The 26,414-nt window shown below is 46.1% G+C and overlaps 2 protein-coding genes across 5 annotated transcripts in view; one reads left to right on the forward strand and one right to left on the reverse strand.

Moving 5' to 3' along the window:
- On the forward strand, positions 1–17,906 carry rfc2 (replication factor C (activator 1) 2). Of its 2 annotated transcripts, XM_030732831.1 has the most exons (7): positions 1–138; positions 2,199–2,468; positions 3,646–3,751; positions 3,837–3,938; positions 5,495–5,753; positions 5,836–6,096; positions 10,941–11,431. In XM_030732831.1, exons 2-7 carry the CDS (start codon positions 2,234–2,236, stop codon positions 11,049–11,051), a joined length of 1,074 nt encoding a protein of 357 aa, XP_030588691.1. In that variant the 5' UTR covers positions 1–138; positions 2,199–2,233; the 3' UTR covers positions 11,052–11,431. The 2 variants fall into 2 exon arrangements, with proteins under 2 accessions (XP_030588691.1, XP_030588692.1); XM_030732832.1 differs by lacking the exons at positions 1–138; positions 10,941–11,431 and adding an exon at positions 17,769–17,906 and having other exon boundaries at positions 2,166–2,468.
- Positions 11,682–26,414, reverse strand: part of LOC115782581 (protein NDRG3-like) — a 22,258-nt gene continuing 7,525 nt past the window's right edge. For 2 of the 3 annotated variants that reach the window (XM_030732827.1, XM_030732829.1), the window contains exons 4-16: positions 23,842–23,947; positions 23,599–23,719; positions 22,058–22,120; positions 21,905–21,965; positions 21,728–21,814; positions 20,910–20,966; positions 20,688–20,791; positions 18,822–18,887; positions 18,663–18,714; positions 18,479–18,526; positions 17,819–17,854; positions 17,516–17,567; positions 11,682–13,981 (exon numbers count right to left, since the gene is read on the reverse strand). In XM_030732827.1, coding sequence (XP_030588687.1) covers positions 13,821–13,981; positions 17,516–17,567; positions 17,819–17,854; positions 18,479–18,526; positions 18,663–18,714; positions 18,822–18,887; positions 20,688–20,791; positions 20,910–20,966; positions 21,728–21,814; positions 21,905–21,965; positions 22,058–22,120; positions 23,599–23,719; positions 23,842–23,947 — 1,014 coding nt within the window. In that variant the 3' untranslated portion in view covers positions 11,682–13,820. Of the gene's footprint in view, positions 13,982–17,515; positions 17,568–17,818; positions 17,855–18,478; positions 18,527–18,662; positions 18,715–18,821; positions 18,888–20,687; positions 20,792–20,909; positions 20,967–21,727; positions 21,815–21,904; positions 21,966–22,057; positions 22,121–23,598; positions 23,720–23,841; positions 23,948–25,993; positions 26,126–26,414 lie in introns of those variants that run through there. The other variant, XM_030732830.1, reaches the window with a different exon arrangement.

The raw sequence follows: 26,414 nt of genomic DNA on the forward strand, positions 1-26,414 counted from the left end.
TCCGCCGATAAACGGGGAAGCTCACGGCTCTGTTTGCGGAAGTAGGAAACGGCTCCGACCCGGACGATGACGACTTCCTGCGGCATACCTGCGCACTATGCCGATTGACCAGGAGGGGGCGGCACGCCACCAAAACAGGTTAATTAAAATAAATAAGATAAGATAAGATAAGATAAAACTTTAATGATCCCACGACGGGGAAATTTGCGCATTACAGCAGCTCAGTACAGAGAAAAATGGAAAGGATGAGTTAAAAACAAATGAACTAAAAAATAGAATAGAATAAAATAAAATAGAAAAACACTATACACATATACATAAGCACTATATACATAAAATATATATATCAATGTCAATACACACATGTACATATACACACACATCAGAACACTATATACAGATATCAAAATATTATACACATTTGTAGCCGGTAAGGTACACAGCATACACGGTATGCATTATATGGGTGAGTGTAATAAATAAAATGTATCTGGACTGTATGGATAAAGTGATGGCAGAGGAGGTAAAGTGTCCAAGTGACTCAAGACATCATGGTGTGTTGTACAGTCTAACTGCTGTTGGGATGAATGAGCTGTGAAAGCGCTCCTTCCTGCAGCGAGGATGTTTCAGTCTCTGACTGAAGGAGCTGCTCAGTTCACCCACGGTCTCATGCAGAGGGTGATGGGGGGTCCATGATGGATGTAAGCTTTGCTAACATCCTCCTCTCACCCATCACCATCACAGGCTCCAGAGGACATCCCAACACAGAGCTCGACCTCCGAACCAGTTTGTCGATCCTGCTTCTGTCCCTTACGGTGCATCCACCCCCCCAGCAGGCCACTGCATAGAAAAGGGCAGATGCTACCACTGAGTCATAAAAGGTCTTTAACAGAGTCCTGCAGACACCGAAGGACCTCAGTCTCCTCAGCAGGTGGAGTCGACTCTGGCCCTTCTTATACAGGACGTCTGTGTTTGTAGTCCAGTCCAACTTGTTACTGAGATGAACACCCAGGTACTTGTAGGAGACCACTGTCTCAATGTCCTTTCCCTGGATGTTCACCGGTGCTGTAGGGGGTGGCTTTCTCCTGAAGTCTATGACCATCTCCTTCGTCTTGCTGGCGTTGATTTGGAGTGTGTTGTTCTCACACCACCCGACAAAGTCACTGATGACCCCCCTGTATTCCTGTAAATGAATGAATGCATTTATATTATTGCGTCATTCAGGGGGTTTAATAAGGTGCGGCTGAACCAGCTGCACATAGAAAACGTGTTCCCCCAGCAGAGGATCCATACTGCGTTTAAATCAGGCTGTAAATGAAAGAATCAGTGGAAATGTGGCGCCTCCAGCCAGTTTAAACCGAAACTCTGAACATAACCTGCTCCTTTCTGCTGATGACGGACCGCTGCTGAGCATCATACTTTTGCACCCAAGCTGGGCCACATAAGACTGGAAAACATTTCCTGCCTGATATCGAGTCTCGATTTCTGCTGCGACACTCAGATTAAGGCCTGAAAGCACGGATCCACCCCAGCGGGTCAGGTTGCTGCTGCTGCTGTGATGTGTAGGACATGTTTTCCTATTACACTTTGGGCCTGTTAGTACCGACTGAGCATCGTTTAGATCCAGTGTACCTGAGTGTTGCTGCTGAGCACGCGCTGCACCTGTAACAGGTGTGTGTCCGCAGCGTCAGCGTCACACTGCTGTAGCCAAGACAACTGCCACACAACCAGTTGCGGCTGTTCACAACAACATTTAAAGATGATTTCGTGAGAAATTTGGATTTCTGAAGTTTTAAGATGCTGTTTTGTTTGACCAAATAAAAAAAATATACATATATTTTTTTTGGTCAATGACAAAAGAAGAGCGTAAAATCCTGACAATAAAGAAGCAGGAAGAACCAGATTTTTATTTATTGTTAATGAACACATCTGTTCTCACACTATTGATTAATTGTTGCAGCTTTAAAATAAATCATTCATATTGTCTTAAAATAGATTATCTACAAAATAAAAAATATTTACACTTGAAATGAAAAATAAGTTCGCTTTTAGGAATTTTTTTGTTTTGTTTTTGTTGACATCTCGCATTTCTACTGTCGTGGACGTAAAACATCGCGAGGTCTTCCTCAACCAATCAAGACCTTCGCCCATTAACGCTCAGCCAATGAGGAGTCTGTTTGTTGTGGCGCTGTTGTCAGGGAGGGAAAGCTCCGTTCGCGGGCTGTCAGGCATCATGGAGGTAGAGATGGCGGAGGCTGAGTGTGAGCACAAACCGACAGAAAGCGGACCGAAGGTGGACACGGAGGCCGGAGAGTCCTCCTCCAAGGGCTCCGGGAGTGCCTACGAGCTGCCGTGGGTGGAGAAATACCGGCCGCTGAAGCTGAACGAGATAGTGGGAAACGAGGAGACGGTGAGCCGGCTGGAGGTGTTCGCCAGAGAAGGAAACGTCCCCAACATCATCATAGCAGGTCAGTGAGGACCTCCACACGGTGGGAACCGCTCATATAATGGCTGAGAACATTCAGAGGGTTATATCCTTCTCCAGACTGCTGCCAGGCTGGACGGGACGCCTCTGTGGAAGAGGAGAAACCTCACAGAAAGAACCCACAAAGTTTGATTCCCCGGTTAGAAACTCTTAAAATGGCTCCCGTACCTCCTCATTCAGAGCAAAACCCACCGCAGTGAATATTTACACATTAGTTTTTTGACACAATCTGACTTCAAGCTCCCACATCACACCGGAACACGGAGTTTATTCAAACGTGAGAACATGTTGCTTTCAGCTGCTTTGACTACAGTGGGAATCCGTATAATATTCAGACACCGTTTCAGCGGTTCATCACTGTCTTTGAGCTCAGACAGAAACCTATAAAACTAGATCCTAAAAACAGCTGTGGTCAGAGGTTTACATACACATGAATGAATGACTGTCAGAGTAACTTTGGCTTTTAATGATTTAACAGTTTTTTGTATTCAGGCTGAAATTATTGCACAGCATACATCTTTAACGGCTTAAAAAACAAAAAAATAAGAACTGGGTGCACAAGTTTGAATTTATTTAGGATTTTCTCTGATCCACATAGGGTCAAAAGTACAGGATCAAAAATATGCATACGCTCACTGAACAGAGGTATGTTTGAAGGAGTAAACGTGAGGCCTTGGTGGTGGCAGCATCACCCTGTGGGGCTGTTTTGCTGCCGGTGGTGGATTAATAATGAAGGAGGACTACCTCCAAATTATTCAATTTTACCTCAGATCAACAGCTAGATATTTGAACTTTGGCACAGCTGCCTGCTCCAACAGGACAATGATCCCAAACACAAACTGGGTTTGGAATGGATAAATCCAGCAAACATTAAGCTTCTGCAATGGGCTTCCCTAAGCCCCGACCTCAGCACTGTTGAAAATTTGTGGATTACACTTAAAAGTTTAATCTGTACCAGGAAACCAGATGATTTAAATAAACTCTACTAATTCTGAAGAAGAGCGGCCAAATATCCAGCCAGTTAGGTTAAGTGAATAAGGAAAAGTTATCCTGGATACGATGAACTTGATGTAGCTTAGCTGCCTTCAAAACATATTAACAAACACGTCAGATTTATCACTGACGTCAGACAGAAAGTGAGTCGTGTATGTTGTGATTAGGTCCTCCAGGCACAGGAAAAACCACCAGCATCTTGTGTTTGGCCCGCGCTCTCCTGGGAGCCTCGATGAAGGATGCCGTGCTGGAGCTGAACGCCTCCAATGACAGGTGAGGTGTCGCTCAGGACTGCAGCTGACCGCTGGTTGTCTGGTGAAAGTAGGCTGGGTGCTGACCGTGAGCTTTGTGTCCGCAGGGGGATCGACGTGGTGAGGAACAAGATCAAGATGTTTGCTCAGCAGAAAGTCACACTGCCCAAAGGACGGCACAAAATCATCATTCTAGATGAAGCTGACAGGTAAGACGATGGCAGCGAGGCATGCGGTCGCTTTTAATTCTTAAAAACATGAAAATTAGAATACTTTGGATCATGATGGCCTATGGAAAAACCTAAAGGTAACATGAAGTATGGAATAATAATAAGGATGTGTTGGTAATTCCTAAAGATGATTTTTCACCACTAGATGTCAGTAGATTGCAGTCAACTGAGTTCTGTTTTCTTAACCGTTCTAATGCATCATCCTGTCTACGGTGGCTGCTGTAGGACAAACGTGCTGTACACAACCAGGCGAGATCAAAAACTTTAAATGTGGACCGTACCTCATTAGGACTGCAGCCGGTGTGTTTCTGCTACTGTGTGAAAAAATATTTTTGGATACACGACATTTTAATAGATGTGAATAATAACACTGAGCAATAAACCAGGAATAAAAAACAGATGCGTCACTTAAATATTTGGCAACATTTTGTGTTTTACCTCTGACTCACCTCAAATCCTCTGGCCACCCTTCAGCTGTAGTGAGCGTACTCAGATAGTGAAGTGACTCTGGACCGGATCCACTGTGGAGTTTTTCCCGTGTGCAGGCTATCAGCCCGCTGTTGACCTCAGCTCTCAGTTCAGGCTGAGAATCGTCCGTTTGTTTATTCTGGAGGAGATTGGAAAACTTTGTGAAAGGAGTCCGAAACGAGTCGATGAATCAGTGAAGCTCATTCTGACCGACGACGGTGATACTGAGGCGAGTTGTTGAGAACTTCCTGAACTTTTCTCCCAGGAAGCGCTGATGTTTTTGCCGCTGTTAGTGAAGCTTCTTTGAAGTGGATCAAACATTGTTGGACTCGGATACTTTACAAATAAACTCATACGATGTGAGAAGGTAATCAAACTGTTTAATCAGAGGGAAAGTTTTTATTGTTGTTTTGTTTTTAAAGGACAATGAAGCCTAACATTAACTGACATTATGTTTGCTTATTGTTGTTGAGCTGAGGAGGAAGAGAATGATTTTATTCAGATGCTGGTCGTGTTGTCTCTTTCCTTTGGTGAGGGTGCCCCCTACTCTGAGGATAAAACAGGTACGATGGAAACCCATCTGAACCCTGCACCGTAACCTGACCTGCACCTCCCGAGAAATGTAACTCCACGTCGGTTCGACGCAGCCCACAATGATTGTGATTGGTCTGTTCAGCCCTGTCGGTTCCTCCAGTGCATTTCCAGCTATTTTTTTTTTTCACCACAATCTTTGGATTTATCAGTGAGAGAATAGCAGTCACGTCTCACTATAAGGAATAATGCCGACAACAATATCGGCCTCTTATGTAGGTTACGTTGTATTTCTGCAAAGACTCGAGCCTGAAATTAAAGAACGCCTGTGACTTCTCCTTTTAATATTTATTTAAATTTAAACTAACACCTGATGAGCAGATGCAGCAGGAAGCCGTGGCTGACAGTTACCTGCTCAGGTTGTCATGTGACTCAGACTGCAGCACCTGTGTCTGACTGTCACAGTAAAAAGGTAAATCCTGTGTGAACACTGATCTGAGAGCAGTTTCACACCTGCCATCTTTCCATCCTCCCAGCATGACAGACGGAGCTCAGCAGGCTCTGAGGAGGATCATGGAGATCTACTCCAAGACGACGCGTTTCGCTCTCGCCTGCAACGCCTCTGATAAAATCATTGAGCCGATCCAGTCTCGCTGCGCCGTGCTGCGATACTCCAAACTGACCGACGGGCAGATCCTCGCCCGGCTGCAGGAGGTGGTGGAGAAGGAGCGCCTCTCGGTGTCTGATGATGGGCTGGAGGCCATCATCTTCACTTCACAGGGGGACATGAGACAGGTGAGGGGCGGAGCTTAGAGTCAGGCACTCACCTCAAAGTTTGGCCATAGTTTTGCTGACCCGGTTTCTCTTTTTTCCCCAGGCGCTGAACAACCTGCAGTCGACCAACTCCGGCTTCGGTTACATCAACAGCGAGAATGTGTTCAAGGTGTGCGACGAGCCCCACCCCCTGATAGTGAAAAGCATGCTGGGACACTGTGTGGACGGGAACATCGACGAGGCCTACAAGGTTCTGGAGCAGCTGTGGGCGCTGGGCTACTCTCCAGAGGACATCATCGGGAACATCTTCAGGGTCTGTAAGACCTTCCAGATGTCCGAGTACCTGAAACTGGAGTTCATCAAGGTGAGTCCGGGAACCCGGACAGGAACGGCTCGGATTAAAATCAGCTGATTGTGATTCTGGTTCCAGCACACAGCAGCTGCTTTTTACTGGTGTTCGAGCGGAGCTAGTTTTTAAAGGACCCCTCACTATGAAGACGTGCAGCTTGTTATATCAATATCATTTATTTAAAAACAAAAACCCATAAACATCCCCACACTCTAGGCCGCTTGTTTTCAGTGTGGGTAGTGACGTCATACAGCTGCAGCTTAACGAGTGCAACGAGGAGAACATTCCTCTGCATGTGTTGTAAAGAGCTCCGCTTCCAGCGTGTGGCTCAAAGCGTCATTTATGGTTACATGTCGTCCACTAAGTTTCAGAGATGAACATCGCTGCTGTCACACAGCCCTCCTCTGCTTCCTTATCCAAGTCAGTTTGAGTATTTCCCATCGCTGTCTGAGGGCGTTTAGATTCTGTGGGGGGGGGGGGGGGGGGGCGTCAGTCCAGTTTCACTCTGTGCTTTTAACCAGCAGTACACCACCACCACATCAGCGAGTGAACCCAAACTCATCGGGAGAGAAGCTGCAAGAACTGAGCAGCGACTCTTTTGGAAATTGTCTTTCTGGTCTTCTTATAAACAGGAGAGTTGAAGACTAATATCTCCTCCTTTGTTTTATTTCAGCAGGAAAGTCAAACCAAAAGCAGCTCCTCAGAGTCCCGTTTGACCTCAGACTGTAAACTCGGGTCTGTTAGAATAACGAGGGAATGAATGTGCAGCACATTTAAGACCTGGCAGCATCTGACCAATCTAAAAGGGGTGTTTCATGGGTCATATGACTTTTATTTCACAGAAAATGATCCCTATGAGTGCCACCTACTCCAGAGACATTATCTAATGGAAACCTCAAGGTGTTTCCAGGACAGACAAGAGATATATTCTCCCCGGCGTGTCCTGGGTCTACCCCGGGGCCTCCTCCCTGCAGGACATGCCCAGAACACCTCACCCAAGAGGTGCCCAGGAGGCATCCTAGTCAGATGCCTGAGCCATCTCAACTGGCTCCTCTCGATGTGGAGGAGCAGCAGCTCGACTCTGAGCCCCTCCCGAATGGCGGCACTCCTCATCCTGTCTCTAAGGGAGGCCAGCCACCCTCCATAGGAAGCTCATTTCTGCCGCTTGTATTCGCGCTCTTATTCTTTCGGTCACTACCCAAAGCTCGTGACCATAGGAGAGGGTAGGAACGTAGATCGACCGGTAAATCAACAGCTTCACTTTTATGCTTTTACTTTACCACGACAGACCGGTGCAGCAGCCCCGGTCCCTCTGTCGATCTCCCGCTCTCTTCTGCTGTCACTCGTGAACAAGACCCCGAGATACTTAAACTCCTCCACCTGGGGCAGGAACTCGTCCCTGAGCCGGAGAGGTTACAGTACCAGTGAAAAGTCTGGACACATGAATGAGTGAGCAGGTTAGGTCTACAGCATAAGTTACCATGATGAGCCACCTTTGAAGTCCAGAAACCCAGGGTTAGTCTTGAACTTACCTTCGTAGGGGAGGTCTGTGTTGGACATTTGCCTTTGATACTGCTGAGCAGCACATTTTGCTTGATGGGCTGAGACACTGGATGATCCTTCTCTGCTGCTACATTCAGGTCTTCTTCCACTTCTTGTGGCACAGGGTTCTGTTTGGGGCCTTGTGTCATTTCTATCTCCCTCTGCGGCACAGTTAACATTCAGGAACCTTTGGAACCTCTGACTCAGCTTTTATTTGGATGCTCACGTTAAATTTCTGGTTTGTTTCTGATTTTATCACTTAAGAAATTTTGCCAGATTAAGTTCTGGTGTGTTGCGCTCTGAACTGGGAACGGTTATTCATGCCTTTATTTCATCACGCCTGGATTACTGTAAAGCTTCCTTGGAACATCTGCAGGTTGTCCAGAACGCTGTCTTCCAGGTACTCGGGCCACATTCGGTCACACTGGCTCCCCGTTAACTTCAGAGTCTGGTGTGACTTTTAGAGCTCTGTATGGACCAGCACCAGCATCCAAACATCCCCAGCAGGTCTCTGAGGTCACGTGATCAGGGCCTGCTGCCTGAGAACTGCTCTCTCAGTGGTGGCTCAGAGATCAGAGCTCAGTTTCATTAATCGCCACTAACATCTGATGTGACATAAACCACAGCCTGCTTCTCAGAGGACACGCTGACCTCAGGCATTTATTTTTAAACCACCCCCAATGAAACACTTTCTTCCTCCTTTCACGCTTGTTTCAGGTTCTTGAGCCTTCTGCTTTTTAAATTTTTTTTTTATGGCTGTAGGTGACAAACTGAAAGCAACCAAAGGTTTTTACCACAACTGATTTGAGGACAGGAAGTAAAGTTTCAGGCTGCTGGACGAAGATCTCAGAGTAAACTCAGACGTAGCTTCATTGAGAGGTCTGTCTCTAAATCCTCTCCTGATGAGAGAGCTGGAGGACTCGCCTGTGGGGAACTGACACCGCTGTTAACACGCTGGAGGTTTGCTGTGAACTCTGAAGAAAGCTTTTGACTGAGAGCTGCTTCCTTTTGTAAGGTTGAGTCATTACATGCAAATATTTGTCAGACTGTCAGCGGCTGCTATGCCACGCCCATGCAGGATGTGGTTACTCATTGCTCCAGTCGAGCGGTTAAATGTCAATTTACTGTGACGGGCTCAGCTACAGCTGTTTAAATTTAGAAAATAAAGTACTGTCAACTGTGCTGGATAGAGCGGCTGTCATCTGCCTTCCTTAATGGCTTCCTGTCACGTGGAGAAACAGGAAGGACGATGCTGCTGTCTGCAGGGCTGCAGCCTCGGCTGACGGTGGCCGGCTGCAGACAACTATCAGCACTCCGGAGTGAAACATGAATAACTATTTTATTTCTGGTGCTGGCCAACAAGCAAACTAAAGTTTTAACAAAGTGCTGAACATGACTGTTATACAGCTCCATTATTTATTACAGGACGGCCCCAAAGAGACACCCCCTCCACAATGCTGCTGCTGATCTGTATGTTTTAAATGGTTTGCTTTGTTGGGATTTATTTTTATTTACTTTCTTATTCTTTCTGACCATAAGTGGCTGTAGCTCAGGAGGTAGAGCAGGTCGCCTATTGATCGGAAGGTTGGCAGTTTGATTCCTGGCTGCTCCGGGTTGTATGCCAAAGTATCCTTGGGCAAGATACTGAAACCCAAGCTGCTCTCTGACGCAAGTGTTGGAGCATGAATGTTAGACAATAAAAGCACTTAGATTAGTTACTCATGGAAGTGCTTGTGTGAATGTGTTAATGTAAACACGTTTGAGTGCTCAGAGTAGAAAAGCGCTGTATAAGAACGGGTCCATTTACCATTTATTCCATAAGTTTCTGTTAAACTGGTGACTCAGACACCCTTACATCCATCTGAGAGACATCATCTCTCCAGCGTGTCCTGGTTCTGCCTCACAGTCTCCTTCCAGCTGGACCAGCCTGAAACACCTCACCTAGGAGTCCAGGTGGGCTGCCCACTCAGATGCCTGTATTTGGTGGAGCAGTGGCTGAACTCTGAATGCCTGAGCTCCACCCTCTCTCTAACTTTGGGGAAACCAGCTGGATGTCTTTGATGTAGGAAGTCTGACCCAGTTTTGTTACGTCGTTTGCACAGCTTCAGATTTATGTGTCCGATTTCCCGCCCTCCTCATACTGTTGTCCTTGTTCTTAATACCGTGTATTAACATCAGTGACAGCCTGAAGGCTTTTGTTGTGGATGAGGTGCTTTTATTTTTAAAGTTGCCTCCAGTTCCTGTAAATTCTGGTCTGTGTTGCATGAACTGCAAGTTTGAGATCTCAGTGCTGCTGAGGTCAGGAGACTGAGACGGTCGCTCCAGAACCTTCACTTCTTTCTGCTGTAGCCAATGACAGGCTGACTCGGCCTTGTGTTTTGGATCATTGTCATGCTGGAACATCCAAGTGGGTCCTGTGTGCAGCTTCCAGGCTGATGAGTGCAAATTATGCGCCAATATTTTATAACCTGCAGCTCACAGATCCCGGAAACATCAGCAATCACAGCAGGGATGGTCCTCTCCACTCAAAATGTAGTATTTATAGTTGTGGCCAAAAATCTCAATTTTGGTCTCGTCACTCCAAATAACTTTGTTGCAGAAGCTTTGAGGCTCGTCTCTGTGCTGTTTGGCTTACTGTGAGCGGGCTGCTCTGTGGCATCGGTGCAGTGACAGCTTTCTTCTGATGACTTGACCATGCAGCTCATTCTTCTTCAAATGCCTCCTTATTCTGCATCTTGAAACAGCCACACACACACACACACACACACACACACACACACACACCCGAGTCCTGTATGTCTTAGAGTTTGAACAGTGCCGATTCCCTGGATCTCTTTTTTATATCCTGTTCCCAAAGATCCTCGGATAATTCCTTTGCTTTGGCTCAGAATCCACAAACCATCAGTGAAATATTTTTGTATTGTCATTCATATTCTCTGAAAAGTGGCATAGCTGTGTACTCTGCAGCCTCCTGAAGCATCTACTGGAACTGCAAACATTAACCAGAGTGGGAATGTGGCACAGTCGTGTGTGGTGTATTCCTGGTCTCATTTTTTTCATGTTTCATTTTGGTTTGCAGAAACATTTTCCAGCAACAATCAAATTTAATGGCAAAGCTCCCAGAAAAGGAAGTGAGCTTTAGGACTCCTCCCTGAGGACACATGAGGAATGTGGTGCCATTACACCTTTGGGGAGGGGGGGGCTGTAATTAAGTGTTTTACCATACAGCTTGCTGGCACCTCTTCCTTGCTATTCTCACTGACCTTACATGTGAATTTGTATCGGCTCATCTCCGCTTCACTGCTTGTCTCCTGCAGGAGATCGGCTACACCCACATGCGGATAGCTGAAGGTGTGAACTCCCTGCTGCAGATGGCCGGTCTGCTCGGGCGACTCTGCAGCAAGACGGCGCCCGCGGCGGCCAGCTAAACCCCGACGAACCTGCAACCGCCTCAAAGCTGCTGCCGCCGCTCAGAATCAGACTGTTCACTGCTGACAGAGTCGACACTTCAACAGCACTTCACACAATCTTACAAAATGATGCAGGGAAACTTAAGGCTGCCTCACCGGGAATAAACCTTCGAGCAGCGTGGGCTCGTTGGTTTCTGGTTTTTAGCAGTGAGACTCGTTTTCAAGTTTTCGATCAGTTTATTTGATAACTGGACATCTTAAAATGACTTAAAGGTTGAAATTCAGGCCTCAGAAGCTGTTAAAAAGTCTATTTTTGTGTCACTGACAAGCAGAAGTATTTTGTATGTTTTGAGGTGTAGAGAGATGTTCTGGAAAATAAAGGTGGGATTTTTGTGAAATATGTCAGATTACTGATCATGACTTGGACTTCGTAGTGCTGACTTATTTGAAGTGGAGCTCCCAGAGAAAACCTGATCAAGCACAGAAGTCCACAAAGACCCCTGCTCGAGTCAAAGATCACCACATCTGGGCCAAACAGATGCTGCTTTCTGGGTTATGTAGCTTAATTTCACTTCTTAAATATTTACCCATTAAAGAAAACTGGGATTTTCCCACCATCTCCTGAAGTACTCAGCTGGGACTCGTGTCTCTGGATAATAACCTTTATTTCATTACAAACTTTGATCATATCGTGGAACAACAGCCAGTGAATACAAACCTCTGTAACACAACAGCTACCAAAGCTTCAGTAGAAATCTCCAAAGTAATAATACACAAATAAGTAATAAATACCACCGAGGACAGAATCACAGTCAGAATATAGAGAAGGAAGGAAGGAAGTGAACAGTTTGTGGGTCGACCCTGCTGCCCCCCCCGTCAGTAAACTGAATGTTTCCGAAGAGTCGGCGTGAACGCTGCTGACAAACACCGGCTTTCAGTTCCTGCTCTGAATCATCCAGCAGGGGGCAGCAGCACCAACTACAACCAGAGTCACTGCGGCCAAACACAGGAAACGAGTCCGTCTCACAGCTTCTGAATTTCCCATCGTATTCCGAGAGAACTTTCCTTAAAATCCGCTGAAAGCTCCGGGACATATCCAAGAAAGCCAAACACGACCTGTTGTTAACTGTAAGTGCCACGTTTATACAGAATTCATGTTTCTATCATACTCAGCAGACGGATTCTGGCCTGAGGGACAAACTCACTAAAACTCTGAAGTGCTGCCACCTTGTGGTGAAAATTATCATTGTTTTTAGAAAAAGAACTTCCATAAAACATGTCAGACAAATCTGATCTGAATCCAGGGACTTTTTTTTTCTCCATTCTTGAAAACTCAGTTACTCGATTTTCCACGGATCTGCAGCATCTACCAACTTTTCCATTTCCCAAATATTTGCCCCACATCATGTCAGGCTTTCTTGGAAACAGCAACTTTTCTGGAAATTTTGAGGAAAGTTTTGCAAAGGTTCAGTTAGCGAAGTGGTATCTGGTTGTAGTTTTATTAGTTAAAAGGATGTCTCCTGCTCTTCACCCAGTCAAACCATTTTGTCTGAGCTCATTACAGTGGACTCAGCAGCGCCCCCATGCTGCCAGCTTCAGTCCAGAGAAACCAAGGCCCTGAGCAGAGTGGAGAGCAGCAGGTTTACAGCTGAATAACTCACTACACTGACACCACGGCACAGTTTGCATGCCAACACTCTACAAGGAGCATGCTGTCGACGGGCCGGACGAACCCGGCGCCTCCTTTGATCCCCGCGTACAGGAACAAAAAGAGGAGCCATCGAGGTAACGGGCTGACTTCAGGGTGTGTCGCTAAACTACACGGAAAAAAATGATCGCTGGAAATTGGTTTTCCACTTGGAGTTCAGACACAAATATTTGCATGGCCACAGAAAAAAAAAGCAGAGGGAGACGTGCCCTGTTTTAACTTCAGAAAAACAGCATCAGAGGATTTATGAGGCAAGGCAGCAAGTCTGAAACATCCTCCCAGTCCAGTCACACTTTTACATGTTTTACTGTTTATTAGATTTAATTCAGCTGAATCCTCCAGTAAAACCTAACCCCACACACACAATCAGTCCCACTGTGTCGCTCTCACGTAATGCATTTGTAACAGATTCAAGGCTCCTTTATCCAAAACAGTGTTTGAGTCATTCTTGACATTCAAGCTTCATGCAGCACGCAGAGGGAAAAACAGGAAATACAGGGGGAAACAGATGAAACCCCAGAAACACAGAGGGAAATGGGGAAACTGGGAAACTCAGAGGTCCTGATGCTGCTTTCTGTTGTTAATCAGGTCAGACTCACATCACAGATCTTCTGTCAATGTGATTCGAGTGGTTATAAAAATACATCTGGGTCAGAAACATCTACTTTGTAACGGGTATGTGATAAGGGTTCATTTAAGAAACGTGCTTCATACACCACCACCAAAGATAAAATAATGATTATATAAGAGGAGTAATAATAGAAGAAAACAAGTGAAGGAGGAGAAGAGAAAATGTGGAAAAGCCCAGAGCGGTGAAGAAATCCAGCAGCTGTGTATGAACACGAACCGCCTCAGCTCCATGTGCAGTTACACCCACAGAGCCAACATGGCAGCCGCTGACACCGAAACATTTATGACATCATTCAAATCTAAACCCTAAACTCACGGGGAAGATATTTGGAGAGCGAGCGGCTGGAAGTGAAGCTTTTCAGGGCTTTCTATTTTCAGGAAGAACGTTCACAACTAAAAGATCTGAGTGGAGGAGGAGAGAACCGAGGGGAAAGAGGAAACAGGAAGTCCTATGTAGTCATTTCGATGGTGTGCACTGCAGCGAGTTCAGGCCCAACGCAGTTGGCGCCCTCGTTGGCGGTGCCGCGGCTCCGGACGCCGTCTGTGGAACCCACGCTGGAGGCCGAGTGAGTCCTGGAGCGAACCAGCCGGGTCATCCCGGCCGTGGGCACTGAGGGGGCGACACAGACGAGAACATGTTAGCGAAGGAGTTCGTGAGGGCGGAGCCGGTTAACGTGCGCGCGGAGGCTGGCTGTGAGACGGCAGGTCAGTGCAGGCCGGTGTGAACCGCCCGCAGTGAGACTGAACCGCTGGATTCAGTCAGTCTGTTCACACTGAAGCTTCCTGCTCTCACGTCAGAGGAGAAACCCTGCAGTCAGGCTGAGAGAGCAGTGTGCACCCCACACACACACACACACACACACACACACACACACACACACACACACACACACACACACACAGAAGCTGCTAAAGCAACAACAGGAAGTTTACATGTAAATGGTTCTGCTTTTATTCCACTGCTCGTATTCTGGGGGTGAATTACTCAACTTCAGCACTTCTGAGGAGCTGATGAATCCACGTTTGTGGTTCTTCCTTAGAATAATAAAAGCAACAATCACGGATGAAGCAGGAAGCGTGTCGACAAAGTGCTGCAAAGAAGAATATTTCCATGTGGAGCTGATCCGACCTGTGTTTATTAACTTATTATACAAGTTAAAATAGATTTCATTTATCCCAGAAGTTTGGAAATTCCCACGTTACAGCAGGAAAAAAGTTAAAATAGACGAGAATATCTCAAACAGGAAAAGTAAAGTGGGAGGAACTGAAACGGTTCGAGGGGATGACGGAGGATTACGTTGAACGTTGAATCTTGTAAAGCTACTTTAACAGAGTCCAAGAATAAAATCTGGATATGGGAATGAGCAGAATGGATGCCCCATTATGTGTAAATGATCAGTTATTAGAGAGTCTGCAGCCTGCCAGCTCCTGAGTACAAAGTCTGTGTTCAGTTGTGCTCGTGTGAGAATATCACAGCTAATAGTGCAGTGTGTGGGCTGCCTCCTCGCTTTATTCTGGCAGCTCCAGCCCTGCAAATGCTTCAGGAGCACACCATCATGATAATAAAAATGATCATGGAAACTCTTGGCCCACTTGTCAAATTTGGGGTAAGTTTTGACTCTGATTTCACTCTGGATCACTCAAAATATCGCTAAGTTAAATCCCATTGTGTCACGCTCTGAACTGGAGATTATCCTTCATGCATTTATCATCTCATGTTTGGATTGCTGTTCACTGGAACGTCTGCAGGTTGTTCAGAAAGCTTCTCTCCTGTCACTCTGTTGCTGATCCAGCTGCACTGGCTCCATTAAATTCAGAGTCCCCATCAGGTCCCTGAGGTCATGTGATCAGGGCCTGCTGGCTGTGCATCATACGAGGCTGAGAGCTAAAGGAGACAGAGCTTCTGTAACAGCGCAGCAGGTTTCTGACATGCTGTGGTTTGTAAAACACAGCGGAAACAAAGCAGAACAGAGTTTACAGGAAACGGGCTCAGATCGAGCCTGAGAGCCTGCAGTGTGAACAGAGCTGACGTGCTGGCATGCAGTGTGACCTGCAGCGCGACCTGCAGGTCACGTTCACTGCAGAGGAAGAAGAACATCAGCATCATTCAGCTGATCAGCAGCATGCAGACACACACACACACACACACATATACACATAGACAGGGGGGGGGGGGGGGGGGGGGTAGACGAAAACAGACAGATGGAGGTGGAGGAGGATGGAGAGGGGTTCAGATTCCGGTCAGAATCCTGATACCTGATTGGCTGCTCAGGTGGCTTAAAGCAACGTGAGGGACTGGAGGAAAAAAGAGACGACAAAGAAAAGAAACAGGAGCAGAGAGGAAGGAGGGCGGGGTGAGAAACAGATGTGTTGTAGTTTGATCTCACACACACACACACCCCTCAGGTAACAGGTGTGTGTGCAAACTGTTACTTACAGTTAGAGCCAATCTAGTGAAGCTGAGCTACAGACAGACAAAGACACGACTGTAAATACTACAAACTGTGTCAGTGCTGCAGGAGGAAAATGTCACTGAACCGTCTGAGCAGCCTCTGAACACCGCATGAAAATCCTCTCTGCTGACCTCACCTGGCTGCTGCGATGCACAGGTACACTTTAGGACCCTGTGACATCACTGCTGGCCAACAGCACACCTCTGACCACATCAGCACCAGCCAGTCTAAATTGTGTGAAACCTTCTGTGATTTAGGCCAACAGTGATTTGTGTGACCTCCTTTTAAAGTCTGGACTGTCCTGTTTTGTGGAGACCACTGTGGATGTGAGCAGTTAGTTCACCAGACGTTTACATGTTGCTGCCCTTGCTAGCCGGCACCAGACATGCTAGCTGTTTAAACTAATTATTTGCATTCATACAGCCGCAGTCATGTTACAGCAATACCTGACAGCAAGGCTGCAGCTGTGTGCCGGCTGTGTCAGGGTGTGTGTGCGTTTCTACATGACGCAACGTGCTGCACACTTCAGCGACATTTAAAACACTTCACTGAATCATGTTAATCTTGCACAGAACCTGAATATGTTAAACCTGATTCCTTCGATTGTTTTCTTACTTTCAGACGAGTCAAGCAGCCTGATTTTTTTTCCTGAAGTTTAATTGACGAGTAAACTGGCTGTCAGGAACTCCCCTGTAGCTACCAGATAATGTGACTGCTAACCATGTGATGTTAACACTGACACTGTAGGTCGAGTGAAAAAGGCCGCAGTCATACAGACCGGTTTCCAACCACATGGCAACCACCATTCACTATTGAAAAATATGTCTTCTCCAACAGGCTGGCTAGTGGTTGCTGGCAGTTGCAAAGTGAAATCGGTCATGAAGAGGAACGTAGTGCTGCACTGACTGCAACCGCTACAGTCACTAGTAGATTGCCGCAGTCACCCGTACTCTGTATGGACGACAGCAAGTTGTCTGCAAACACTCTGCAACCACTCTCCAAGCAGTGATGAAACTGTGAAAAGCGACAAACCCGAAAAGTTTGCTTTCCAAGTAAAAGCTGCACCCCAGCACTGCACCTAAGACGTATCAAAAGGCACAACCTTTACTTTGAAAGAAAACATCCTGCATTTCCATTTTTTCAAGTTTCTCTACTGGTTTGTAGGTAAGTTGGCATCTTCCCTGCAAACTATAGGCTACTGTGGCCGTCTGCTAGTGACCAAAGGGATCACAAGGAGACTCTTGGTGTAACGCCCTCTTTGCGACCCAGTTCACCCGGCGACAGCCAGCAACCTGCAGGAACCACTGGCCAACTGCTCGGAGAATAATCTTTTTACACCAAAGATGGCAGTGTGTGAAAAAGTGGGAAAATGGCCCTTGGCTCCTTAGCTCACACATTGTACTTGTATTTCTACATCTTTTCTGGTCATGCTTTTACTTTGAAAAATTACACTTGAGGCTTAACAATGACTTACAAAAGCAGCGAAAACTAACAGCTAAAAATAAAAGACTCTTTGGTTTCCATCGGATGAAACTGCAGACGTAACAGACAATAAAGGGAAAGATGCAAAATGTTAACATCAAACAGACCAACAGGACAGTGCAGACAAATGCTGAGATCATAATTAACAGAAGAGGTCGTTTGAGTTTAACTGGATTTTCATTTAAAAGAGAATCATTAAAGGTACTCACTGTAGCCCATCCCCTGGACAAAGTACTTGAAGGCCTCTGCTAGCTTTCCAGGCTGATGAAAGAAAAAACCCCACAAAATTCTCATTTTTAGACAATTATTTGACAACTGAAGACATTAAAAGTTTCCTTTAAGATTCATAAATTTAAATTTGAAGGAAAAATCCTGGATATGTCTAAAAAAAAAATAAAATGTGTATTTTTATCCAGAGAAACTTAGCAGGACTACAGCATCATTAATTTCTTATTCCTGCAGTGAGGACATGCTGGAGGAGGAGGAATGAGAAGGAAGCTGCTGAGGCTCACCTGAACCACTTGAGGAAGTCCTCCACAGTCTGCCATCTAGTGGAGACACACAGAAAGACACCATGGGGATAAAACAGTGGTCCTTTAAAGACTACAAAAGAGGTTTTCTGCCATATTCAGCACATTAAATTAAAATATAATACATACAATGTACACCTCCTGTAGATGATAGTATTAAAAAAAATTAAACCTAAATCTGTAGAGGATGTAGTTGCCTCGTCACCCTTTTGTCCATATATGGACAACATGTGACCAACCCCTTCACAGTGGCTGTCCATCTTTTACATACAGTCTATGGGTCTGTTAGGTGGAACCTCGAGGAACCGTCCAACTAAAACTTTGACCGAGGTCCTCAAAGGCAGAAGCAAGTCAACAACCTTGAAGTGCCTCCAGGAACTTCTGCGAGCAGTTACTTTGAAGCACCTCATGAATCAACTTTAATTTTAATGATCACTGAGACTCTAAAACTGCACGTATAGAACCACCAGTCAAATGTTACAAAACATGGTCTAAAAAGCTCCACTGGATGTTTTACTGCTACCACATTCAACACAGGATTCTCCGAGTGCCGCGAGTCCTCCTGATGTAACGACTCTGGTTGGACACAGGTGAGGTAGGACAGGTAAAGGAAAGGATTAACATGATGAGCAGAGACGGTACCTTGAGCAGGGTCGTCTTGGTGGGATTCATCCTGGAGTTACACTCCACCTGCAGAGTGTGCGTGCGCACACACACACACACACACACACACACACACACACACACACACACACACACACACAGTATTTACCAGAATGTGACATCATATACTGGCTGTTGCCATGGAAACAGGGCAGCCACTCACCACAGCATCAACAGCAGGCGATGAGTCTCCAACAACCAGCAGAGCGGGACACCTGAGAAAACACACACACACACACACACACACAATCACACTGATTACCAGGACGAGTCACATGACCATCAGATGTGTTAAAGAAGGGGGAAGAAGAAAAAGAAATACCTGACTGTGGTGGCTGTGTTTTCATTCAGACCAGGGACAGGTCGCTCCATCTGCAACTGAGTGCGACTAAAACACACACACACACACACATACACACAATATTACATATGTGTGTGTGTGTGTGTCCAGAACACATTTTGTAATCGTATCATCAGGCCTGCAGCCATATGTTCTGGACTCTCGGGTGAAGAGAGGAGCTGAGCTGTCAACTGATCACAACCTGGCGGTGAGATGGATCAGGTGGTGGGGGGGGGGATTCGGGACAGATCTGGCGCACCTACATGTACAGTGAGGGAGGGCTGGGAACACCTGGCAGAGGCCTGAGTCCATGAGATCTTCAACTCCCACCTCCAGCAGAACCTCAGCAGCATTCTGAGGGAGGCTGAGGACACTGAGTCTGAATGGACCGTGTTCCACACCTCCATCGTCGAGGCTGCTGCACAGAACTGCGGCTGCGAGGTGATTGGTGCAGTTCACAGCCGAGTGTGCAGCGGAAACGAGCTTCCTCCAAAGGGTGGCTGGCCTCTCCTTCAGAGATAAAGTGAGACGTGCAGGCGTTCGGGAGGGGCTCCAAGTAGAGCCGCTGCTCCTCCACACAGAAAGGAGCCAGCTGAGGTGGCTGGGGAGAGAAGGCGGTCTGGGCTTCTCTACTCAGGCTGAGCCCCCAGCCCCCGATAATTGGAAGGAAATGGATGGGTGGGTGGATGTGTACATACACGTGTGTGTGCTAGAAGCCACCAAAGGACCAAAACACTGAAGAATGTGAAGAAACACTGAAGAAAGCTGTGCTGCGCTCCTTTAATAACAGCTGAGCTCTGCACCAAAACCTAATGTGTAAAATTATTTCTTCACACCTGTGATGTGCAGACATGTTTTGAGCTGTCAAAACACATCTGTGCTGTCTCATTTCTAAAGATCAGTGTACAAAATACTGAGCACAGCTTTTATTTTCAGTGTTAAACGCTCACGTCAGCTGTCACTGATGATAACAGTGACTTGAAAGCATAGCTTTCAGCGCGCTGTCTGCAGCCTGCATCTGTACTCTGTTAAATACAGTTTGTCAGATAATTACTGAGCATTTTGTTGCGCTGGAAGTTGCAATTAAACCAAACAACTTCAGTGTTTGGCAGCAAGGTGACGTGGCGGTTAGCACTGCTGCCTCACAGCTAGAAGGACAGCTAGAAGGTCTGGGTTCGATTCCACCTCAGCCCGGGCCTCTGTTTGATGTTCTCCTCGTGTCTGTGTGGGTTTCCTCCCACAGTCTAGAGACATGCAGTTACTGGGGTTAGGTTAACTGGTGACTGTAAATTGCCCAGAGGTGTGAATGTGAGTGTGAATGATTGTCTGTGTCTCTGTGTTAGCCCTGCGACAGGCTGGTGACCTGTACAGGTGTACCCGGCCTCTCGCCCTGTGACAGCTGGGATACTGATTGTATTCGGTCTTCTTTCGGTTAGTCTTTACATCCAAACAAACCGATGGAGCTGGAGAGCGCTGTGTGAATGTGATACAAAGATTAAGGTCTGGGAAAAAAAAAAAACTTTAGTGGGTTCATCTGACTTTAAAAAAGCCGCCTGCAGAAATTTTAGGAAACAGGAATATTTCACAACCAGTTTCTATTAAACAAGGATAGATGTGATAAAACAATTCACATATTTAAGGATTTAAATTGTGCCAAAGACAGAACATGTTGTCAGTGGGAATCATTCAGCTGCAGAGGAAGACAAAACATTCCTCAGATCAGGAAGACATCAGTGGGATTCATATAAATTCTGCTTGTTTTGTTTTTGTATCCCTGAAGTAGGAATCTGTCCACTCACTCATCGAGTTCCTGAGTTCTGCTCAAAGGCACAGTGCTCAGTGTCCCACCTGCTGTAGCTGTTGTAGAACATGGCCAGGTTTTCCTGAGGTATGTCCTGAGAGACGTGGAGCCGATACGTCTGGATTATTTCCTGGTTCTCCGTTAACTCGTCCTAAACACACACACACACACACACACACACACACACACACACAGTGTAAATGTCTCAGTGGAGGATAACCCCAGCTTAGATTCAGATAGATCGAGGCTGCAGTGTCTGCCGTCCTCACAGTGCTGAAGTGATGGCCCATGATGATGTCTATCAGGTTGCTTGTCCAGCCGCTCAGCTGCAGGAAGCAGAAATGTCTTAGTTTGATTTCTCAGAACTTGAACACCAACAAACTGATTTGTGGTGCTCAGCTGACACTTTAATGGACATTTCACCTGCTGTCACAGTTTGAATCTTACACGTACATCTGCAGTGAATCGTTTTCATTGGTCACTGTCTGCAGTTGTTCCTCTCTCACATGTAGTACACAGCAGGGGGTAGTCTGTACGCTCTCACTTACTCAGTGTACTCTGAGTGGCTTAGACAAGGATGCTACCTGAGCACACCTGAACCATTTGCTCACTGTGAATCAATCACATCATTACCTGCACTATTCTCATCCAATCAGACGTCACAGATTTTTTTTGTGGCTTAAAACATCTTGAAATTATTTTCTCAAAACTGAGCATGGTGACAATCCCAGCAGATCAGCTGATGGTTCACCTCATAGTTTTCTGTGAATCCTGGTAAATCTCATATGGCCTGTGCCATCTATGCTGCTTCAGCCTGCAGTCAGCTTCTGCTTTTCCTGCAAGCCACTCTACAACCCACCGCAGCTCCTCTGTTTCACGCTGTTAGTTATTGATGCCTGATTATTTCACTAAAAGCTCACACGGAAAACAAAGATCAGCAAACTTCCTCTTAGTTTACTTTCCTCTACAAAAATTGATCTTATCCTCCCTATAGCTACTCCCCAGTTCTCTGAGGTCTCTGACTCCCCACCTGCAGAGGTCTGAGAACAGCTGGTGTCTGTATCCAGTGTTTGGGTGCATGTGTTACCTTAGAGGCAGCCCAGTCTATCCAACCTTTGGCACAGGGGTCGACGTTGATCAGAACTAAACCCTCCACCAAACTGGGCTCATTCAGCTGAAACACAACAACCATCATCATCATCATCATCGCCGAGACTGAAACCGACACCCTTCCAGTCCCGGTTCAGTCCTCTTTGCTACTTACAGCCAGTTTGGTGAGGATGTATGCGCCGGCTCCAACGCCGATACCAATCACGCTCTTTACGCTGATGACATCACACAGATACACATCAGGGTGTGCTAACCATCTGAATATTACCCATCATGCACGGCACTAAACACAAGACAGCAGACTTACTGAAGCTGTGTCAGGACAGATGGCAGCATCTCGGCCAACTCATCTATAGTGGGATACTGGTACCTACCCACACACACACACACACACACACACACATTTACATCACTTCAGAGGAGATTACACTGACTTAGGAATGGAGTAATTACTGTTTGTGTGTAAACAAAGTCTATACTGAATTATGTTGAACGAGACTTTGATTTTGAGAGGCGTGTAAAGAAGACAGCGCTGCCACTGCCTTCTATAAATAACTGACACATGGAAAACAGTTGAGTGGATTATTATTTCGTCAGGACACAGAGCACTGTGGGTGGTTTGTGTCACTTTATTTCCAGAAGATGTCAAATAAATATTTTAAGTGCTGTCAGGAAATCAGCTTCAAAGGTTTCTAACGGTGCTCATGGAAGGATGGAGGTCACGTTTGTTGCTGCTACTCTTCAAGGACTGGACCTTACACGGTGCTGTTAGACCACAGGCCTCATTCGCTTTCACACACACACACACACACACACACACACACACACACACACACACACTGATAGAGGGATCAGGAATGTGGAGTTCGTTGTGCTGCCCTCGCCTATCCTGCTCTAACTCCCGAGCCACAGCCAGTGGACGGCTGACAGATCCATTAAAAATCAAGGCAGTAATCATCATATGCAGTGCTGTCAAAATAATTCTTACCAAATGCAAATCATCCTCGTAGCAGCACTTAAACTGCCAACATTATCGGCCCTCCTCCGCTGTCAACGTGCTGCAGCTCTGTGTGTGGTTTGTCCGAGCTGTGTTTCCACACACCAGCAGAAGCTGTTACTCCACCGCTGAAGGTGGGAACGAGCCGTCTGACACCATCTGTCTCTCCTCTTCATTATTTTCAGATGTAAACAGAAGCATATTCTACTAGCTTTGCATAATGTCAGGTGTTCCCGGGACACTTTTTAATGTAACGCGTCATTTTTTAAAAACTGTAAAACTTCTTCCTGTGTCGGCGCCCGTTCTCTCTGAGCTCTGAAGATCCAGGATACAAGCACGAGACATTTATACGGTCACTTCCAGGTTAAATAAAGGTTTTAATTTCTTTTTTTTAAGCAGCATTCCTGACTGTATTTTGTTGTGACGCTGTCATTTTCTTTATTCTGTTTTTATTGGAAGGGTACTCATTGTGCAGGTTTGGTTTCTGCAGAATCAGTTTTTTGATAAACTGAAAACCTCAGATTTGGACTCAGGAAGGTTTTGTATTTTTTTACAGTAACGATAGAAAATATGAGTGAAGTTATTCAGCTCTGCTATTCTGGATTCTTGGCTCAGTTGTTTTTACCTTCTGGTTCACTGTGGTGAAAGTGACGGCGTCCTCACAAACCTTTTTGTTCAGCAGCTGTTTAATGTTGACAGGTTTGTGCTGAAGAACAGCAGAGGCAGCAGAAACACTGCTGAGTGTTACACAGTGGAAAAAGGCACCTGTGTGTGTGTTAATACCCAACAGAGGATGCTGAGTGTGTTTCACTGCAGCAATAAAAAAGTGTGTGCACGCATGTGTGTTTTACCCTGTGGGGAATATGGGAGCGTTCTCCTGCTGTCCCGGAGCGTCAACATGCAAAACTGAGAAGTGCTGTGTCACTTCCTGCATGTCCTCGTAGTTAAAGAGGCTGTTGAAACATGACTTATCTACACACACACACACACACACACACACACACACACACACACACACACACACACACACCAGTGTGTTATGTTTTTGCTCACAGTTTTTCCCTCTTCATTAGCTGCGTCCAGCTTTTACTCACGGTTGAGTCCGATGTCGTGATAGGTGAGGATCGTGGGGCGGTTGCCTTTGGCGGCCCCCCTCATGGTGACGTGCAGCACGCCATGGGCCGTCTCCACGTCATGTTCCTGAGCAGCATCACAAACAACACACAGACCCCACCCTGTCAGTACCAGCAACAACCACACACTGCGACGTGAGCCTCGAGGGCCGACTCATTAACCTGTACAACGCTCGGGGAGGGGGCAGGTTTCTGCAGGGTTTTTCTGATCTCTGGAGTCATTTTAAAAACAGTAAACAAGCGTTGGCAGCTCTGAACACACAGATCACATCCGTGTGGTCAGAAATCTGCAGCTGAGCGGAGCAAAGACGCTCTGCCTGAACTTCAGGTCACAGGAACGGCTGCTCGCTGCCGTTTCGGGGCGCCGTTCGGCTGAATCACTCGTTTAGGGACGGGAATGATTTCATGTGAAACGGCAGCGTGGTGACTCTCAGCGGCCTGTCACAGGCTGTGGACTAAATCATCCATATCCATCTTGTAACAGATGGAAACACAGACAGGCAGGCGGGCAGACCCATGAATGGATGCACTGGGTGATGTAATCTCATTAATGACTCATGGAAACACCTGACAGATCCCATTAATGGGGCTTAAGCTCATACTTACACACACACACACAAATTCCACATGCTGTGTGTGAGTTTCAGATGTTTATATCTGCTGTATTAGAACATTTGTACACTGTTTCCACATAAACATTTAGGTGGGGGCGGGGTCAGGGTGCATATAGCAGAGCATATAATTAAATAAATATGCCTAATAAACAACATTATGACTTCAGCTGCTCTTTGCCTCCAGCTCTTCAGTCTGTGTGATGTGGGAGAACACAGATGTGGCTGTGCACTCATCTCATTTTAATTTCAGCTCCAATTTTTGTTTCCAACAAAGACGTCCTTTCATCGCTTTCCTTCACTGCTGTGGAATAATTACTTCACTACACACAGATTCACTTACAGTTCAAGCAAATCTCAGTCTCAGTTTTTACAAAGTCTTTGAGTAACCTTGTTAAATTATCGTGATCTCAATATTGACCAAAACAGTAGTGATTATGATTTTCACCATAATTGGTGGTTTACCACTGCTGAGTGGATCTCCTTCAAGCCTTTCCCAGACAGCTCCCTCACCTTAACTACACGAATCATTTCAGGTAATATGAATGAAGCCGGCCATCCCAGCCTGATTCTCCTGAAGCTCTGAGTACATGTGTGAAAACAGCCCGAGGCAGCAACATCTGTGTGTGACGTACAGAAAAAATAAAAATGCCGTCCATCAGCTCAGAGCTGGCAGAAACCGGCCGGACATTTATTCAGGAGTCCAGTCAGAAGCTGCTCCTCTGATTCTCGTTTGTGTGCAAATGCAGAAGCTCTGCTCCGACTAACAGAAGGCAGTTTGTAGATGGTGGAAGGATGAAGGTCTGCAGAGAAGCAGCGATGCTGCAAACTGAAGCTATTTAGTCAAATTGTTTAAAGCATTTTTAAAACGTGACCAAAGTGCTGAAGTTAAACTGTACGCACCTGCAGGTCCTGTTACAGGTTTTAAAAAATGTTTTGGTGTAACAGGTATTTCCAAACTTTAGGGATAAATAAAGTATATCTCATAAAATATTAAAACACTTCATCACACATCTATAAACACACCTGAACATAAAAATGAGTGTTACAAATGTGTGTGGCTGGAGATGTCCTGAAAGTTCATCTCTGAATCTGGACCTCTGCTCAGCAGGCTTCATTCAAGTGGACCTCACAGGGTCCAGAGGTCCAGTTCAGTGACCTCTGGACCCTGTGAGGTGAGAAGTGAATTCACAGCAGTCAGACTCTGTGGTCTCAAAGCTGCTACTGTCACAGACTGAAGAACAGGGAGCCTCTGAACATCATATCAGCCTGAACCTGCAGAACGTCCTCCAAGATGCTCTGAACAGCCAACCTGCCAAGAAAGCTTTAAAACCTTCTTGTACCTACATGGATGTATTATCAGTAAAAATTTAAAGGATTAAAGCATGTAAAAACAGCTGACTCCCCTCCAGCTAACAGGAGGCAGGCTACGAAGCAAACAGGCTCAGAGGACGTAAGCTATCAGCTGGTGAATCTAATGAGCCGCTAACTGGCTAACTCACCACCCCAACTCCTAAAGAACAGGAGATCTGGTGCAGATCCAGAGAGTCAGACATCCTGACAGAGGAGAGGAGGAAGAGAAAGAAGGCTTCAGAAAGATGGAGGTCAGTCACGCTGTCGTCCTTCAGCCTTCTGCTGAGCAAACACCCAGAAAGAAAGCGGGGGTGGTATGATTGGATCAAGAGAAATAATCTCCGTGGCCATTGGCCAAGATGTGGAAGGTCTTAAAGCCTAAACAGTCAAACACTTGTTGCCTTTCATCCTTCCTCCTCTCTCTCTGCAGCTCCCTTCAGGTTGCCTTCAGCATCAGTTTGAGAGCAGATTTGATTTAAATCTAAATATAATTTAACTAGAGAGAAAGGAAAAGACTCCCAGCTGCACATGAATAAAAACCATGATAAGCTTACTTCATGTGAGCCACCT

Source organism: Archocentrus centrarchus, chromosome 7, assembly GCF_007364275.1.
Source record: "Archocentrus centrarchus isolate MPI-CPG fArcCen1 chromosome 7, fArcCen1, whole genome shotgun sequence".
NCBI lineage: Eukaryota > Metazoa > Chordata > Actinopteri > Cichliformes > Cichlidae > Archocentrus > Archocentrus centrarchus.

Bases quoted from the DNA above. Each gene is read 5' to 3' on its own strand.
- rfc2 (XM_030732831.1), top strand. From the start codon at position 2,234: ATGGAGGTAGAGATGGCGGAGGCTGAGTGTGAGCACAAACCGACAGAA. The intron at 3,752-3,836 runs GTGAGGTGTCGC...TTGTGTCCGCAG, and splicing joins CTGAACGCCTCCAATGACAG to GGGGATCGACGTGGTGAGGA. The intron at 6,097-10,940 runs GTGAGTCCGGGA...TGTCTCCTGCAG, and splicing joins TGAAACTGGAGTTCATCAAG to GAGATCGGCTACACCCACAT.